This window comes from Salvia hispanica, chromosome 4 (assembly GCF_023119035.1).
Source record: "Salvia hispanica cultivar TCC Black 2014 chromosome 4, UniMelb_Shisp_WGS_1.0, whole genome shotgun sequence".
In the NCBI taxonomy this organism is placed as follows: domain Eukaryota; kingdom Viridiplantae; phylum Streptophyta; class Magnoliopsida; order Lamiales; family Lamiaceae; genus Salvia; species Salvia hispanica.
In genome coordinates this window covers 2,747,382-2,766,749 of record NC_062968.1, presented here as the reverse complement: position 1 = coordinate 2,766,749, position 19,368 = coordinate 2,747,382, and the positions used below count along the sequence as shown (strand labels likewise).

Here is a 19,368-nt window from a genome sequence, read left to right as displayed (position 1 = left end):
TATGGACGAGAAGATACAAAACTCGATGTCTCCATTCGTTACGAGAAATTGTCGTTAAGTGTATACTACAATTATTGTATTTTTGTAATAATTCTCCTTTTCGTACAGAAGCGAAACCGATATAAGAATCTCGATTTCTTCATACTTAAAAATTTTGTCATTAAGTGTCAACTGCAATAACTGTATTTTTTATAATATTTCTTCGCTCTGTACGGACGAGACACCAAGCTACGAGTCTCAATTTCTTCATTGAATGAAAATTTGTCGTTAAGTGTTTACTGCAGTTATTGTATTTTTCGTAATATATCTCCTTTATGTACGGGAGCAAAACCAATAAGCGAATCTCAATTTCCTTTCTTTAAAAATTTGTCGTTAAGTGATTATTGCAATTAGTGTATTTTTGTAATATTCCCTTTTGTATGCATGAGAGACCAAGATACTTTCGAATTTCAATTTCTTCATTCCTTAACAATTTTTCGTTATAGCTGCAATTATTGTATTTTTGTAATATTCATCCTCTTCGTACGGATGAGAAACCAATATACGAATCTCAATTTTCCATTCATTAAAAGTTTGTCGTTAAGTGTTTACTGCAAATTATTGTATTTTTATGGTATTCCTCCTCTGTGTACGGACGAGAAATCGAGATACGGATCTCAATTTTTTCATTCCTTAACAATTTGTTGTTATATATTTGTTGCAATTATTGTATTTTTTTAATATTGATCCTCTTCGTCGGACAACAAACCTATGTTTAAATCTCATTTTCTTCACTCTTTAAAAAATTATTATTCCATCTTTACGGTAATTATTGTATTTTGTAATATTCTTTGTCTGAGCGAGACCAAGATAAAATATCAATTCCTTCATTCTTTAGCTATAAAAGATTGTTTTTTAAATTAAAACATCATTTCCAAATGAAACACATTATAAACTAAATTTAATCAATATTTGATTTTAATTAGAAAGTGCAACATAATTCCCAGTATGTATAAATACCAAAAAACTCAACTAAATTTAGGTGAGCCCACTAATCATTACAATAACCTCATGATTTCATTTTTTTTTTCTTGTGGACTGGGATCGGTGGAATATATGACTGATGACACTTCAAGAATGTGTGACTGTAACAACTAATTAAATTTAATTGAAGTGAGAGATGAATGAGGATTTACATAGTAAAAAATGTAAATGCGAGAGAGAGGAATAAAAGTGGGAAGTGTGCAAGTGAAAGTTTGAATGGAATGGCTGTCATTTAGTGGTATGTAATTTAGTGTGAGAGTTGGTGGAGGCTGAGGATTGAGTGTGTCCTAATCTCTAAAGATACCATCCCATGAAACAACAAAATCTTGTCATGTGATAATGCCCTCATTCATTCTATTCCTATCTTCTTTGCACATGTCCATGATTCATGATTAAAAGTCTCATTTAATTGATTACAGATTATAATAGATATGTATAAACTTATTTATATCTATCAATGATTTAAAGTCCCTTTTAATTGAGTGCAGATCTAAAAAGATATAGAAGAAAGTTGGTGAAAAAATAAATGGAGAGTGAATTTTATTTTTAAATATTAGTTTCATTGAAGTCCATTCTTTAATTATGTACAAATTTTATAAAATATAAAGAAAAGTATGAAAAAAAAATCAATGAGCTTTATTTGTATATATTAATTTTATAAGGAAATACGAGAATAATGATTTAATGAAATGGAAAGTCTATTATAATATATAATTAAAAAAATAGTATAATTTTAAATTGGGAATATTGAAAGAGCAAAACTAGACATTATTTTGTAGTCAAAAGAAGTGTTATATTGTCTTTGGATTTGCTCCACTTCAACCTCTAGGAATTCACATTTTCCAGTTATTTTCTCTTCCAGTATTAATAACTTTGTCTAAGACATCTAAGAAAATACTCCACCTTTTTTAAAATCAAAACAAAAAAGGAAAATATCCAATTGGTACAAAATTTAAAGAGGGAACATCTTTTTTGGTCCACGAACTTTGCCAAAGTATCATTTTAGGTCCGTAAAATTTGAAAATATCATTTGAGGTCTACCAACTATGGATTTATATCAGTTCAAGTACTTTTTTACTATTTCCAAGTTTTTTAGGACGAAAATACCCTCAGTATCAAGAGTATATATATTTTTAATAAACTTTTTATATACTCATATTTTTTATAAATATCTTTACTATATATTTTTGATGAATTTTCTATATATAATTTGACCTTCAATATTATCACTTAATTTTGTGACATGCAAGAAAGATCCTTATTCATTTTTTATTATTAAAGAAAAGTTTTTTATTCAATTTTAAAATTCTTTAATAAAAAAAATTTAAGAAGCAATTTTACTCGCATGTCACAAAATTAAGTGATAATATTGAAGGTCAAATTATATTTAAAAAATTCGTAAAAAATATATTGTAAATATATTTATAAAAAAATGAGTAGTCCCTCCGTCCCCCATTAAGAGTCATACTTTTCCATTTCGGTCCGTCCCCAATTAAGAGTCACACTTTATTTTTACCATAAATAGTATGTAGGTCCCACATTCCACTAACTCAATTCACTCACATTTTATTATAAAACCAATATAAAAAAATGGGTCCCACATTCCACTAACTTTTTCAACCAACTTTTCTTTACATTTCTTAAAACCCGTGTCCGGTCAAAGAGTGACTCCTAATAGGGGACGGAAGGAGTATATGATAAGTTTGTTAAAAATATATACCCTTTAAGGTGTTGAGGGTATTTTCGTCCAGAAAAACTTAGAAATAGTAAAAAAGTACTTCAAATGATATTAACTCATAGTTGATGGACCTCAAATGATATTTTCAAAATTCACGGACCTAAAATGATGCTTAAGTTTGTGGACAAAAAAAATGTTCCCTCAAATTTAAAATACCCACTTCTATAAGTTCATGAAGAATTCACTATACAAACTTTTAATTTGGTACTTAAAACTTTCACACACACAATCGGTATAAAATTGTTGACGAAATCATGAAAATTCTTCGACTTGTTTAGTTTAATGCTGTGACATTAATAGCAGTAATAACAATGAAAAAATGGGGATGAAATCAGGAAACTAACGAACTAATTAATGTTGAAAATTAATGCAATAAAAATCCTCAAACGGCAACTCTATGCGGAAAATTAAAGACAAATCATCTCCAACTCAACAACACCAAATTCCTTAATATCTTGTGAATAGTGAAATATATTTTGAATTCACCAAGAGACACATTGCTTTATGTTACAAAGTTTTTCGATTTTTGCGTCTTGGGTTTAATTTTGCTCCCTAATATAAATAAAATACTACAAGTACGTCCCTCATTTTATTGACTTGTACGTCTCTCATTTATTTAAGCATTTACATTCTCAAAATAACATAATAGTCTATAATGTACCGATTTTAATTTTAACCAAAGTTAAATCGCATTAATGTTTAAAATATTGCGTTTGTAAGTATAGTAATTTCCAAGATTTATACGGTTGCATATTTGCCGAACGCTCTAAAAGAAGACGGATTTAGATTTTCAGTTTAATGGTTATATCAATATAATTTAATATTGTACTCGCTCCGTCCCATAATAAATGTTATACGGTCTCATAAAAGATGTTATATTTCATTTTTAGATAAAGTTCACTCTCACATTAATATATACTATTTTCACTCTCCAACTAACACACAAAATAATACTCTCCTAAAATCTCGTGTCATTCTCCAACTATGTCATCTATTATGGGACGGATGGAGTATTTAATTAGGCCATGTATCAATGTGTGGCATGCCTTACACCTGCTACGTAAGAGTATCTCCAAGGGGAGAGGTAAATGAAGAGGTAAAGTCATACAACTACCAAATTTATTTATTTTTTTTTATGAAAAATCAATCTCTAATGATTTTTAATGCATTTTGTACTATTATTTTATGATTTTTAATGCATTTTGTATTATTATTTTATTTTTAAAAAATGATTTACCTTTCTACATACCTTTATCGTTTAGAATGCATTATTTTTTGGAAGAGTATATTTTCCTTTAAAAAATAGATAATATACATCTTTTATTTACCTTTCTTTGTTGGAGATGCTCTGTGTACACATATACCCAAACCAACTCAATCATCCAGCCCAACATGGTACCTGTCTATCCGATATGGGTTGGCCTAGATTAGGCTAATCAGTGACACGAAATAGGCCTACAGCCCTAGAGCGAGCTTATCTATTGAAGCGAACTCCAATCAAGCCTATGTTTAAACATAGGTGCATCATAAAGTTCATGGGAATTAACAAATTTGGAGATAGTTCATGATTTTAAGACTATTTTCCCTTAAAAATATAAGATCTCAATTGTAATTATTTTAATTAAAAATAGTACTCTATTTAATAAAAAAACATGATAAAAAAATAATTTTAAGTTAACCGTACCCAACTTAGTCACCCATTTATCAAAGTTTAAGTCCATGTTAATTGAAAGAGGGAACATTTTTTTTTCCATGAACTTTGCTAAAGTATCATTTTAGGTCCGTGAACTCTGAAAATATCATTTCAGGTCTGCCAACTATGGGTTAATATCAATTGAAGTACTTTTTTACTATTTCTAAGTTTTTTCTGGACGAAAATACCCTCAATATCTTTAAGGATATATATTTTTAATAAACTTATCATATACTCATATTTTTTATAAATATCTTTACTATATATTTTTGATGAATTTTTTAAATATTATTTGACCTTCAATATTATCACTTAATTTTGTGACATGCAAGAAAAGATCTTTATTTTATTTTTTATTATTAAAATAAAATTCTTTATTCAATTTTAAAATTAATATAAAAAATTGAAAAAGCAATTTTACTTGCATGTCACAAAATTAAGTGATAATATTGAAGGTCAAATTATAATTAGAAAATTCATCAAAAATATATTGTAAAGATATTTATAAAAAATATGAGTATATGATAAGTTTATTAAAAATATATATTGAAGGTATTTTCGTCCAGAAAAATTTGAAAATTGTTAAAAAGTACTTCAAATGATATTAACACATAGTTGATGGACCTCAAATGATATTTTCAAAGTTCACATACTTAAAATGATACTTAGGCAAAGTTCGTGGACCAAAAAAGATGTTATCAAAAAGAAGCTCAGTCCAGCCCAGTTCATTTCAGTCGCGAATGGAGACGGGCCTAAGCCGGGCCGATCCATCAATGTGAGTTCAAATAAGACTTCAAATATTTAAATTCGAAGGCTACCTTACATTGAGAGAGAGCGATGGCGGTGCTAGCGAGAACCGCCAGCGCCGCCGTAAGCGCTCTATCTCTCATCGGTCTCCTCTCCTACATAATTTTGCATAACAATAAGTCTCGGAGCAGAAAGGCCGCACTCAGAAAGCGCCCTAGTGGCGTCGTCTCCGCCATTGGCAACACTCCTCTCATCAGGATCGACAGCCTCTCCGATGCCACTGGATGCGAGGTCATTTTTCTCTCTTTTTACTTTCCATTGAGTACTTTCTTAACTGCCATCTCTTCTTCTTTCTGCTGTGCAGATTTTGGGGAAAGCTGAGTTTTTTAATCCTGGAGGTAGCGTTAAAGATAGAGTGGCACTCAAAATTATCCAAGAGGTAGGTAATAGGTTGGTTAATTGGTCCCCTCTTCGGAGTTTCTGCAATTCCTAATTACTTGTATTACGATTATTCTATCAAAGTGTCTTCTTTTATTGTGATTATTATTGTGAGTACTAGGAACTATACCATTTTTGATAGTGTAGCCTATAAGAGGGTTGTTTTTGGTGATCTAAACTTTATGAAACATCATACTATAAGATGTTCTTGGGCTCATAATAATTTCTAATGAGTTTAAAAAGTTACTGTCATTTTGATCCCAAAATAATGAAACTGAGGGACTCTGCCCAACCTTTTCCTTTTATCAGAAAAGGATCATTTATTGTAGAAAAACCTCTTGTATCAACCATAGTCATGGTAATCACAATTTGTCTGTCAAAATTATCATTTTGTGAGCTCAAACACTGAAAAATCCAACATCTTGTGATAAACATACTACTAGTATCTATGAACCCCTAACATTTTTTGGATGCTAATGAAAATGGTTTCTTAGATTCTGATCTACCCTCCTATTCATTTTCTGTCTCTTACTTTCTATATTAGATAGGTTTTTCTAAGCGAGATGGTTTGATTTTTCAATGAGACAATAGGTTGCTGAATCTGGTTTTAAAAAAAAACTGTATAGTTTTCTGCAGAACAAATAATTTCTATAGTTTGTCATGGTTCTGTAATTTGTTTTGGTATTGCATTTGCAGGCTCTGGAATGCGGAGCTCTATCTCCTGGGGGAGTGGTTACTGAAGGAAGTGCTGGGAGCACAGCCATCAGTCTTGCAACTGTGGCTCCGGCTTTTGGATGTAGGTGCCATGTAGTCATTCCGGATGATGCTGCAATCGAGAAGGTATGTAAGATATGTTCATATTCATTATTCATGCATTCTTTGTTGTGTTGAGCCATATTCGGTGTATTTCTTCCTTTTACAAGCTGTATATACAGTTGCTCTTCTGCAGAGATCAGTTGTAAGATGAATTCATCTTTCACTATATTTTTGTTTACTCTTTCATCATGTTTTGCAGTCTCAAATCCTGGAAGCTCTTGGTGCCACTGTGGAAAGAGTGAGGCCAGTTTCAATCACCCACAAAGAGCACTTTGTAAATATTGCTCGGAGAAGAGCGCATGAGGCAAATGAACTAGCCTCAAAGTACCAAGAAACGAGCGAAATTGGTAACCATTTCAATCAGCTGAATGGCAGTGATGCAGTCTCTGAAACGAAGAGTTCAAATTACTTACCCGACTGCAAAGGTGGTTTTTTTGCTGATCAATTTGAGAACCTTGCCAATTTCAGAGCTCATTATGAGGGTACTGGACCTGAGATTTGGGAACAGGTTGGTAAAAAATTGGATGCATTTGTTGCAGCTGCTGGTACTGGTGGCACTGTCGCTGGAGTCTCTCGGTATCTGAAGGTCGTTGATTGAAGAATTGTAGAATCCCTAGGTTGACATTACTGAAACAGTGAGTAACCTTCTTTCACATAATCAACAGGACAAGGATTCCTCTACCAAGTGCTTTCTAGTCGACCCACCTGGTTCTGGTCTGTTCAACAAGGTAACAAGAGGAGTGATGTACACAAGAGAGGAAGCTGAAGGACGGAGGTTAAAAAATCCCTTCGATACGATCACTGAAGGAATTGGAATTAACAGATTGACAGAAAATTTCAAAGCTGCTGAACTTGATGGGGCTTTTCGAGGCTCAGATAAGGAGGCTGTTGAAATGTCTAGGTTAGTATTATCTATCCTTTTCCCTGAATCAAATGATGTTTAAAGTTTGGTAATATGTCAATAACAATCATTGATGCATGCTAATGCTCATTCTCCATATCTACAAGTCAAGGGCGAGCTGTAAAACATGTTTAGGAATATTCATCTCTGTACTTGCTGTGAAAATGCCAATACCCAGGACCATTTCATGCCTTCCATTTAAAAGCAGTAAACAGGCATAATTGGTCCTAAGTTTTGCTCATGAAACGCCACTACTTGTTCATGCGATAGACAATAAATGAACACTAGAAAGTAGAAAGCAAGGCCAACGACATGTTTATTGAAATACCATAGTTGGAGGGTAGTAATGTATCCTGTTAGGCTTCAGCGTCTCAGTGAAGTTTATTCCTTAAACAGCACTCTTTCGAACTGTGAAACTGATTGAAGTTCCGTCTGTGATTTGCCTGTCAGGTATTTATTGAAGAATGATGGGTTGTTTCTTGGTAGTTCTTCAGCAATGAACTGTGTTGGAGCTGTCAGAGTGGCACAACAAATGGGCCCTGGTCACACTATCGTCACAATTTTATGTGACAGTGGTATGAGGCATTTGAGTAAGTTTTACAATGCTGAATATTTGGCCAAGTATGGATTGACACCTTCAGCTTCTGGACTGGAGTTCCTTGGCATCAGTTCTGGTGAGAATTTCAATGACTCACTACTCTTACATATATGGCTTACTCAGTTAAAACTCTTGAACCACATGCTCGTTCTATTATCTTCTTCATTTATTGACTTATAGTGAATGGCTGATGATGGAATTCCAGTTCTAGACATCTTTAAACAGTTAGAAGCACATAACATTTTCTCAGGAAAGATTAATTGCACTTGTCCCTCTCCCCCTTATAGTGTAGATATGAAGCTAGAGAAATTGATAAAAAGAAGAAACAAAAACACATGCCAAATGAAGGACCAGCTAAGTCGTGTGAAAACTTTTAAATACGAACTAGTAGATTCCTCGGAAGGTCGACCCTTCGATATGGTGAGTTATGAGTTGTTTTTCTGGAACCAGTTTCAAGTACTGCTGCCTTGTAAGGTTCCCCCTTCCTCTCAACTTAGGAAATGAATACCTAAAAAAACATAAAGAAATTACAGGAAAAGGTAGTTTGAAATTGTCTGCAGATATTCAAGTATCGTTTTGCACTCTTTATCTCCTTTCCAAAAGTTTATATAAATCACTGCACAGGTGTGAAGGAACAATGATCAGAAAAGGCGATGGCTCTTGATGAATCTCGAAAACAAGGGAGTTTGGGGGAGTCACCCACCTGGCACTATGATGGATGAAGAAAAGAAGCCTCTGCCTCTAAAACGTGACAGAAAAATGCCAAGCTGCAAATTGAAATGCATCTTTCTGCATTCATCATTCTCATATGCCTGGTTTGTGATCTCATTTCCTCTTTGTGAGTTAGTCATGCTCTAATATCTGCTATAAAATATTAAATAGAATTTTTTATGAATGGAGTTGTTTAGTAGCATCATAATGGTTTTAGTTCATAATGCTAAGTTGCTCTTCTACTTCATCACTTTTTGTAAGAAAGTATTTGCATGAGTCATAATTTGATTGAGATTTGATGCAGTGCAAAACAAAACACATGAACAAAAAAAGAATGCATGATACAAAATATATTAACCCATGTCTTGTATTCTTGCATTTTCTGTTGTTTCTCTCATTTTCGCGCATCATTCTCGCTCAAAATCCAGTCAAATTGATCTTATTTGCTGATCGCTTGTTTTATTCAACGACTTTTTTCGATCAATCTACCCCAAAAGTATGGTCATACACTAGATTCACAATATAATGAAGTCCCTTCAAATTTGAAATTAAGATTAAAAAAAGATGGAATTTATGTGTAGTTTTCTGTGTAACGTTATGCATTTTTGGGTTTCAGTTTCGTTTATTGATCTTTTGTTTCCTTTCTCAAATTTTTTCGATTAATTTATTAAAAGTATGTTCTACTTTGATTTACGGTGAAATGCCTTCAAGTATAAAAGCGACAAGTTATACTACTACTAGATACATATAAAATTTTGTAGTGTATACATGTATTCTTAGCACAACATTACAGATTTTTTTGTTTGACCATAAGCGTAAAACTGGAAAAATTTGGAAAATTACGAAAAGAGAAATTCAAATGTTATAACTCCAGTACGTCAGGAAATAGTGAATAAAACTCCAAATAATCAAAATAACTAGTTGTTAACCACCCCGTAGGAACTACGTGATCACCCTAAGGGTGCCTTCTGCATTAAGGGGTCATGGACCGAAGTGGCAATACAAAAGTGTGTAAACTATAAAAACGAGTTAAGGTGGATTGCCCTGGAAACTTGCTCGAATTGGATCCTTTCGATTTTTCATATATTTACAAAGTTGTTCCAGTCGATTGAAATTAATCCTAGATCATTGCCCTGACAGCATTCAGACTTCTTAGCCTAGCAGTTGCTCTCCAACAACCCCGTTTTCATGGTTTAGGCTATTCCCATTTCTCGAAATTTCGAAAATGGAAATAATTTAATTTCGGTCAACAAACCATAATAACACTCGAAATTTCGAAAATGGAAATAATTTAATTTCGGTCAACAAACCATAATAACAAAAAGTGAATTATGTATAATTCAAATTTAAATCTCCCCTAATTAACCGACATTAACATTTCAGTCAAACAAAATCTACTAGTGATCTATTCGAGTTTGTGTGGCAAATTGACTAGGTTTTATAATTAATATCGTCCCAAGTATTAAATAAACTGGGCTACTAAATAAGGTTATATCCATATTTCATTTATTATATTTTGACTAAGATAGATTTCTAGTATTAAAAGGTTCATGTTACAAAAACGTTCACTATCGGGCCTTAGGCCCAATGAAGCCCATTAAATGAGGAAATGGCTGTTACCAAAGGTCAACCGAATCCGGATCAGCACATTCAAAGGAATACGAAATCTCATCCGTCCATCACTTCCCAAACCCATCTCAGCCGTCAAATACATGCCTAGTTTCGGAATCCCGCCGAGTGTCGGGCTTCACGATCCGACATGGCATTTAACTGGATTTAAAATCCGAATTTGGTGTCCGCGATATATAAGCTCATCCCCAAATGGTGAACCCAACATAAATTTTAGAGAGAGGAAAAAACCAGTAAAATCGTTGCACTGTGACAATTAACTTCCGAGGAAGCTCTCCTGCCTCTCAATTTCGCATTTATTATCGTAAGTTCAACTTAATTCCGGTTCCTGTTTGTCCCCCTTTCAGTTACGGGAACTGCAGTCTGTTTATTTTTCAGCTTTGTTAGTGAAATTGAGGTTGAATTTAGCAGCTTTGCACTTAGGGTTTTGAATTGTGCTTTGTGAATTTCGATCCTTGGATTAGATGCTTTTCATGCTGAATGTGGTTATTTTGTTTCTTTCAGTTTTGATGAGGTAGTTGCGGTGTTAGTGATCCTGTAGATCTTGTTAGGGCATGCTGATTTCGTTCTTTCAAATCAGCCTTTTTCATGATATGCACTGTGTTTAGGGGTAAATGTTTATGAATTCATGATCTCTTTCAATTCCAATCAATCGCCCATTTTGGTCCAGTCTCATGGTCATAGGTTACTTTTTTTTTGTGATGGGAGTTAATTACAATGGCAATTTGATGATTTATCATTATTTTTGTTTTCATGGATGTATGATGTATTGATGGTACAAGATGAACTTCAATTAATATGCAGTGTGCTTTGAGCAAGTTGGTTTCTTTGAGCTGTTATGGGAGAAGGAGATGTGGTATCTGAGAAGCCTGAGCCTTTAGCAAACGGGAAAGCTGAGGTGGAGGGTGAAGCTGTGGCAGTTATGGAAAAGGAAGGAGAGCATGAAGACGGAGTAAAAGAAATGGAAGTAGATAAACAGGATGATGCGAAGAGTGAGGCTCAAAGTATGGATGTGGACAAAGATGATGGCAGCAAGTGCGAGGAAACTGTTGAAAATGATGCAAAAGAGGGAGAGGAAGAAGCTGCATCGGACAAAGAAAAGAAGGAAATGACAGCAGATATAGAGGAGGAAACGGCAGCGGATATAGAAAAGGAGGAAACAACAGCTGACAATGAAAAGGAGGAAACGGCAGCAGACAAAGAAAAGGAGGAAACGGCTGCTGACAATGAAAGGGAGGAAACAGAAGCTGACATAAAAAAGGAGGAAACAGCAGCGGACAAAGAAAAGGAGGAAACAGCAGCTGGCATAGAAAAGGAGGAAACGGAAGCTGACATAGAAAAGGAGGAAACAGCAGTTGACATAGAAAAGGAAGAAATTGCACCGAGCATAGAAAAGGAAGAATCTGAGTTGGACAGAGAAAAGAAAGACATTGCAGCCGAAACTGATAAGGTGGATATCGATAATGAGGAAAGGGAGGAGAGTGCTGAAGAGGAAACCAATAATATGGATGAGGATAAGGTTGAAGAGGAGGCTGATGGAGTGAAAGAGGATGAAGCAAATGATGAGGAGCCTAGCAAAGAGAGAGAGTCTAAGAAACGCTCAAGAACAAAGAATAGTAGTGGAAAGAAAAAAAATAATAAAAAGGTTTCTAAATCAAATGATGATAAATCAGCAAGAACCCCCAATGAGAAAAAGTCGAAAGAGCCTAAAACCTCATCGGATAAAAAGGAGGAGACAAGAGCCTCAGTTGATAAAGAGGAAAAAGAGCCAAAAACCCCTGCAACTTTTACAACTGATCGTCCTATTCGTGAGCGAAAATCTGTAGAAAGATTGGTTGCCACAATCGAGAAGGACTCATCAAGGGAATTCCATATTGCCAAGGTGCCAATTTTAATTTTCAGTTTGGTGTCTTATCCCATTGTCGCACAAGTTTTACGGGATGGCTGTTACATACTAAAGTTTTGTTTTAAGGATGGACTTTGACAAATTAGCTTTGCTTTCAGGGTCGTGGAACTGCGCTCAAAGATATCCCAAATGGTATATTCCTTTACATGCTGTTTAGTGCGTGGTTGTTCATCATCATTATTATTAAATTTTATGTGTGTGTGTGTGTGTGTTTCATAATTTATGCGTCAACCTCTGATGATCTGTTGCATTTCTTTCCTGGGTGGTCTTGTATACTTTCTTTTTATTTGAGCTATTTGGTTAGCTAAATTAAGTTGGGGCATCATGCTAACTCTTTGAAGAAGTATAGCTACATGGCATAAGGGTCTATTTTATTCTATTCATACAAAAGAGCTGTACAGATTCAATTTAATTGCTATATCATGTCCTTACTTTTGAATGACGGTGGGAATTTTTTATTTCCTTACCCTTGTGAGTTGATGGAAAATATTTGAGGCCTTGATGTCCACCCTCTCTGTATTTTTTGGTCATTCTGTGTTGAGCAATAGTTTTTCTGCAGCATCCTTGTTCTCAATCATCTTAGTTATGTTTCACTATGTTCCTGCTTCTTCAAATTGGTTGAATTTACATTTTAAACACTCCCAAATCAATATCTTCGAAAGCTATTTTGAGCCTGCATAAATTGGATCAAAGATTTTGAAAGCAATAATGGATTTAAATACTGGTCTTTGATGAAAAATGAGATTCCCTCATATTTTTTGAGATAAAACTCATACTTCAAATGCTCATCTGTTGTATTTCCACTGCGACATGGGAACTTTATTGTGGTTATATCTTGCTGTTATTAACAAGATATAAGAACCTGTAAGTTATGAAACAGCTTTATAATTCCAGACTTCCAGTTATAGCTGCATGTTTGCCCATCATAGAAATTGTCATGGTGGCATTTGAATCTGTAAATTGAACTAATAAATGATAGGCTGAAATATCTGGCATCTGGGTTACTTTGGAATAATTGCAATCCTGTGAGCGTCTATTAGGAATTACCACTTGTTCTTCTCTACCCTCACATTTGGCGTTCATGCTGAGTGATAGCTATTATATTTGCTTAGTAAAATGTTTACCAGGAGATGATAAAAAATACAGACTATAATCTTGTATCTTGAGAATTAAATAATACTCTCGGTATTTAAAAAATAGAAACATTTGAAACGGCACGGGTTTTAATGCACAATTGATAAAGTAAGTGAGAAGAATTGGTAGAGTAATAGAGAGGAAAATAAAATTGAGTTAAGTAAGAGAGAGGAAGAGAAAAAGTAGTGAAAGTAGAGTTAGTGGATTGTGGGGCCCATGTCCTAAAATAGAAAGATTCTAAAGTTTCTATTTTTAAGGAACGATCCAAAACGGAAATAGTTCTATTTTTAAAAAACAGAGGGAGTATTTGTATTTAAAATTGATTACTACTTGAAAAGTCTCTAATGGATTCTCAGGTTGCAATTGAAAAATTAGTTTATTTATGTCCTGTATGACTGTGTCTATATATGAAATTAAAGTGTCATATGTTTGAGTGTTAAACCTTGCTATTCTTATTTATTATTTGAAGTAGCATTAAATGCTTGGTTTTCTGCGCTCCATGTACCAGCTCTCGGCACATCAAGTAGACATTTTTATTTGTGCTGTTAAAAATATCTTGTTTATTGTACATCATAATGATGCCCAATTATCCTGCATCTAATAATGAAATTGATCTCATGTCTGAGCTGCAGTGGCATATAAGTTATCAAGAAAGAAGACTGATGACACTTTCAAGTTGCTGCATACTATTCTCTTTGCAAGAAGAGGAAAGGTAAGGCTGTTAGAGTTAATGTTATTCTGGGTTTAAGCTTCACAGCACTTAGTTCCATGGTTGTCTCTCCATACCAATTAGATTCTCTCTCTGAGAAAAACCTAATATTGGTAAATTTAGGTTAAGCTGTACTCTTCTTGTGAACTGTATTTCAGGGTTTATTAACTTTGGAGTAAAAAAGCATATCCATTCCGCTAAAGCTTTTTCTGCATTCCTAATTTCAATTAGCATTTCATTCTCTAGTGTTGTTTTGGAGAATTTGTTTTGAACTCTATGAGATTCTCCAGTAGCAATACAACTACTCAAACATGCTTACCGATCTTACTCCAATTCCTGTTAGTTTGCTTGCTAATAGTAATCCTATCTAATTCTTGCACTTGATCAGATGATATGTCTTTGACAAGTATATGAATGCCAGTCTGCATGGGTAGCTAAACTGTCCGGCCTGTTAAACAAAGTCTGGATTATTTCTTCGCATTTATACTTTTCTGGTTTATGCAGGCTGCTGAAGTTAAAACCCACATATCAAGATTCTCTGGATTTGTTTGGAAAGATAATGAGGTGAAATTGAAACTTATTAATAGTATGTTCTACTTAAGTTTGAACATCTCTTTCTTCGATTCTCCACCTGGATATTGAGCTTTATGTGCTTCATATGAACGTGATATCAGGAAAAGCAAATGATTAAAATCAAAGAGAAACTTGACAAGTGTATCAAGGAGAAACTGTTGGAGTTCTGTGATATCCTTGATATACCCATCTCCAAGACGCATTCAAGGAAGGTTAGTTATATTTCTTATGTCCAAGCAGCTAAAGACCAAAGTTGTAAATCTGGTTTCACTAGCTTGGTTCCCATTTCTAGTCCATATATTTTGGATCTTCAAGATGTTTTACTACTGACCTTTTTCTTGTTAATCATTATTACATTGTTGGCAACCCTGCATAATTGTGTTTAGGTACTCTAGATCACCTATTCACCTTTACCACACTGTTTACTGGTGGAATGAGTTACTAAGTTTCTGCTTTTCTGTTCTCAGGAAGATATTATTTCCAAGTTGATAGATTTTTTGGTGGAACCTCATGCAACAACCTCTGAATCACTTGCCGATAAAGAGCAGGTTTTAACTTCGTTGATTTTTTATGACTTTTCATTTATTATTTCACCAATTATCTCCTCCAACTCCTATTCATATGTATTCCATTTTTAAGGAACAGTCAAATAAGGGTAAAAAGAGAAAGAGGGTAAGCAAATCTTCTGGGAGTAGTACGCCGTCAAAAGACTCAGCTAAGGTATATTTTTCAGGTTATGTAATTATTTGCTCCCTGGATTTTTCTTTGAAGTTGGACTCCTATAATTGGGCCTAAGGTTTTATTTGATATGCTCTGACTTGCCTTTGTACAAGATATTATTTGTACAATATCTGCAGGGTTATCTACAGTTTGTGGGAGCCAGTAATTATTATATCTGCGTAAATGAGTGTTTATTAAGTGGCTTCGTTCCATACAATTTACAAATTTCCATAGGATGTAATGGTACTTCATTTTTAATAAGATGAAGTTCTGTAATAACATCTAATTATAGCGAGCTGCACGTAAGAGAGAGCTAGACATTCACCTACAGATACTGCTGTAAAACTTTTTTAAAAAATGTACTGTAGCATATGTTCATATCAGCATCACATGTATATCTCTACATGTATACAGAGCATCATATGTTTAATATTGTCCCGTGGGAGTGTTTGGAACTTTCACAAGTCAGCTACTTGTGCATACTGCACTGGTCTTTAATAGAGCAGTAAACAAAAATAAAAGGGAAAAGGCATAATCGGTTGAGATTCAATAGATAGGAGATGTCATGGAAGCAAAAGAAACCCACCCACCAACTTTTGTAGTAGATGCTTTAAACTAATAATTTATATGGAGTTTGCTTGGGGATTATATTACAATGATAAGTACATTATCAATCCATCTGGCAAAAGTTGAAGAAATTAGAAGGTGATCAACAGTATATGAAAATTTGCAACTGACTGTGGAATTGGATTGATAAAAAGTAATCAAGTGGGTGATCAAATTTGAAGTTCTTGGAGATTCTGAATGGTGAATACATGCATTATTTGATATCATGTCTGGTATTTTGCAGAGTCGTAAGAAAACTGGCAGTGCCTCTAAAAATGCTGATGAGGCTAAAGGCACACCTCCAGAGTCAGAAGATGAATCAGGAGAAGAGAAAGATGATGAACATGAAGAGGAAGGTGTAAATGGTGTCCCAGAAAGATCAGATGATGAAATGTCTGAACAAGCAGTGAGTGAGGAGAAAGAAAGTGAATCTGAGAAGAAAGAAAGTGAATCTGAGAAGGAATCTAGTGATGACGATGGAAAGAAGAAGCGGCGATTGTCAAAGTCAACTGCAAAGAAAGGATCTGCTAGTAAAGCCAAAACCCAGAAAAAAACAACCCCTAAGAAGGCCACCCCCCTGCCAAAAAAAGTATCTGCCAACTCAAAAAGCATTGGTAGCACTAGTGATAAGAAACCTTCTAATAAGAAGAAAGATGAATCAGACAAGAAGGTGTCCGCTTCGAAGAAGTCAGCTGTTAAAGAGAGCCCTGGTAAGAATTTTGGTTTCTCCTATTTTATCAATTGTATACTGAGTGTCAAAATCTGTGTATGATTTGTTGTATTTGATTTCATAAATTAGGCCCCTTACTATGCACCTTCTGTCCTTTTATTGCATGCAGTTCCTGAAGGTGCTTTTATTATCTTTTAAATGCAGGGAATAAGGTTCTCAAAGTCAAAGATAAGCTCAAGGAGGAGAAATTAAAGCCGAGTGATGATAAACTCAGGGAGGCAATTTGTGAACTCCTTAAAGAGGTCGATTTTAATACGGTTAGTCTCTGAACACTGCCATCCAAGCTTTATAATAGGCACTCTACTGTTGAATGCTATTGTAATCGTCAGGTAGTACAAAAGACTAGAACCTTGGTGTAACAATATTTCTATTTTGCATGTGTGACTTGATTTTAGATCAGGTTTTTCTTTTCCCTGGTCATGTATTTCTTGAAGATGCATCTGATAAATGAGAGTCTTGGAGAAGTTAAAATACTAGTATTAAAAATAAACTCAGTTTTAGAAATTCCAGCTATAGCTTGATCAACCATGGTTTTTCCATCACTGTGTGTTGAAGTATGAACAAAATTTTTTCATCAACTGATATTTTTGTCGGTATTTTGTTTTATTCAAGTATCTATATTTTTTGTTAACATTTAACACATTCATCGTACTTGTCTTGCAGGCTACCTTCACTGACATTCTGAAGCAACTTGGTAAGTTTCCCTTATTATATTTTTCTCGCTGAGAAGTAATTTATTTTCACTCTGCCTGAACTTCCACTCTTTCCTTCCTATTCTCTTTCTATATACAGATGCTAAGTTAAAACCAGGGGTTTGGCCTTGACTGAGTTGTAGCTTTGCTTTTCGATTTTATACAGATGTCTGGATGTTAGTGTGTGTGTATTTTGGGTATAATTTAGTTCATGCAATTTCGAGAGAAGTTAATTATGAGCGTCCTAGTTCCGCAGGTCTTATTCACTCCATCAAAGTTCTTGCTATCTTTCACCCAACGAGGACATTCTTAGTAAACTGCTTCAGTTTCGTCGTCACGTTTTGACATTTTGGCAGTGGGGGGGAAGAGAGTGCTTAAAAACCCTTTTATACTATTAGCCTTGTCTATCTGTATTGTGTGGTGGTTGCATTCTGCGTGTCCCATCATGTTAAGGATGAATATATCGCTAATCCTCATCACCATTTCAGCCCAGCAATTCGATACAGACCTCGCACCAAGAAAATCATCGGTGAAGCTCATGATTCAGGAGGAGCTCACAAAACTAGCTGATGCTGACGAGGCTGATGAGGAAGAGGAAGAAGACGATGCCGTTGATGCTGAGAAGAAAAACAAGGCTTCCGCCCAAGGTGTGAAGGTCTAGGAACCTTGCTACCTAAGCCTGTACACTAAATGCTATATAGCCCTAAGTTTAATCATTTTGGTACCCGTAACTACTATTTAGCATAATCTTATTTTGCTTGGTGAAGCCAATTTGATGCTAGAGATAAACAGCTGCAGCAGCCTGTCATGTAATATTAGTACAAACACAAAGTTGTAGATTTTGTGCTTTACTTCCCCTTTATTGATCCAACTTCTCTATGAGCACTTTTCTCAGGTACCATATATTTATAAATAAATGTTATCATGATACATTTTGATGTTGCATTGAAGTGCAAGAGCAAAAGCTGTGTTAAAGCGATTAGAAGTGTTTGGTTCATAATTTTTCCAATAGAAGAAGTCAAATGTGCAAATGATGTTGTTTTGGCTGATTTTGGAAATGTCCAAACTGAGAATCTTTAGACAGTTATGATTATTAAGAATCCAAGGCAGATGCATTAACCACCAAAAGATGTCACGTGTAACAAGTTAGGTGAAGACTCTTTATTTTAGTAGTAGCAATTGTTAGTATAACAAAACAAAATGAAGTGGAGCACCCAACGCCGACCCCTTTTCTTTATTCATTTCAATCATAAAATGCAAGCACAAAATGCATCGACGTGTCTTTGTAATTATATTATTTTCATGAGTGGACTTATTTTTAGATTGAAATGCATCGCCATATGCAATAGGACTTAGGAGTATTATATAGAAATCATCCTAGTCATTTCGATGGATCAATAAACAAATTTATAAGCATTATCTAGTTCTTTTATAAGCTACACTTTTTTACCTTTAATTAAGCCAATTATACCAAACTATGAAAACACCTCTTTACTCAATTTTCTCATGCATGGATTTATATGAAGAAATAAATAAGATGAAAAGTGCAAACCAGGAAAATTAAATCCACCTTGAATAGGGCTGTCAAATCGAATATACAAGGCCCTTCACCATCAAATTGCCCAAACAATATAAAATTGCAAAATCTATGGAGTCGATCTTTTCAGTGGAGAAAGTAGAGTTAGACGTGCTGTAAAATAAAACAATTTCATTTGTCAAAACTTTAACCCAAAATATACGTGTCTTTATAACGAAGAAACCATCACCATGCAAAATTTATCAAAACATTTGGGGAATTGGTAATGAAACTCAACTTAATTAGTAATACTGTCTCACTATAAGGCAAATAAAAAACAACTAATATTGAGTATTACTGAAAAATGCATTTTTTTTTCTTTGATATAAATAAATCTATCTCAATAATACATCCAAAATTTCACTTAAATACAAAAATAATTCAATTTAGGAAACATCATTTTCCGCATTATCTCAATTATTGAGGTG

General features: G+C 34.2%; 2 protein-coding genes across 3 annotated transcripts; both read left to right on the top strand.

The window, feature by feature from the left end:
* Positions 1-5,278: 5,278 nt before the first annotated feature.
* Positions 5,279-8,961, top strand: LOC125223938 (cysteine synthase 2). Its single transcript, XM_048127257.1, has 7 exons — positions 5,279-5,492; positions 5,566-5,640; positions 6,336-6,479; positions 6,655-7,041; positions 7,121-7,356; positions 7,807-8,030; positions 8,579-8,961. Exons 1-7 carry the CDS (start codon positions 5,292-5,294, stop codon positions 8,593-8,595), a joined length of 1,284 nt encoding a protein of 427 aa, XP_047983214.1. The 5' UTR covers positions 5,279-5,291; the 3' UTR covers positions 8,596-8,961.
* A 1,489-nt stretch (positions 8,962-10,450) lies between these two features.
* LOC125222583 (DEK domain-containing chromatin-associated protein 4-like) lies at positions 10,451-18,246 on the top strand. 2 transcript variants are annotated; one of them, XM_048125281.1, is made up of 12 exons: positions 10,451-10,598; positions 11,099-12,176; positions 12,299-12,332; positions 13,967-14,046; positions 14,548-14,607; positions 14,718-14,828; positions 15,084-15,164; positions 15,262-15,336; positions 16,187-16,652; positions 16,817-16,929; positions 17,336-17,366; positions 17,853-18,246. In XM_048125281.1, exons 2-12 carry the CDS (start codon positions 11,133-11,135, stop codon positions 18,023-18,025), a joined length of 2,268 nt encoding a protein of 755 aa, XP_047981238.1. In that variant the 5' UTR covers positions 10,451-10,598; positions 11,099-11,132; the 3' UTR covers positions 18,026-18,246. The 2 variants fall into 2 exon arrangements, with proteins under 2 accessions (XP_047981238.1, XP_047981237.1); XM_048125280.1 differs by having other exon boundaries at positions 15,256-15,336.
* Positions 18,247-19,368: the final 1,122 nt, after the last annotated feature.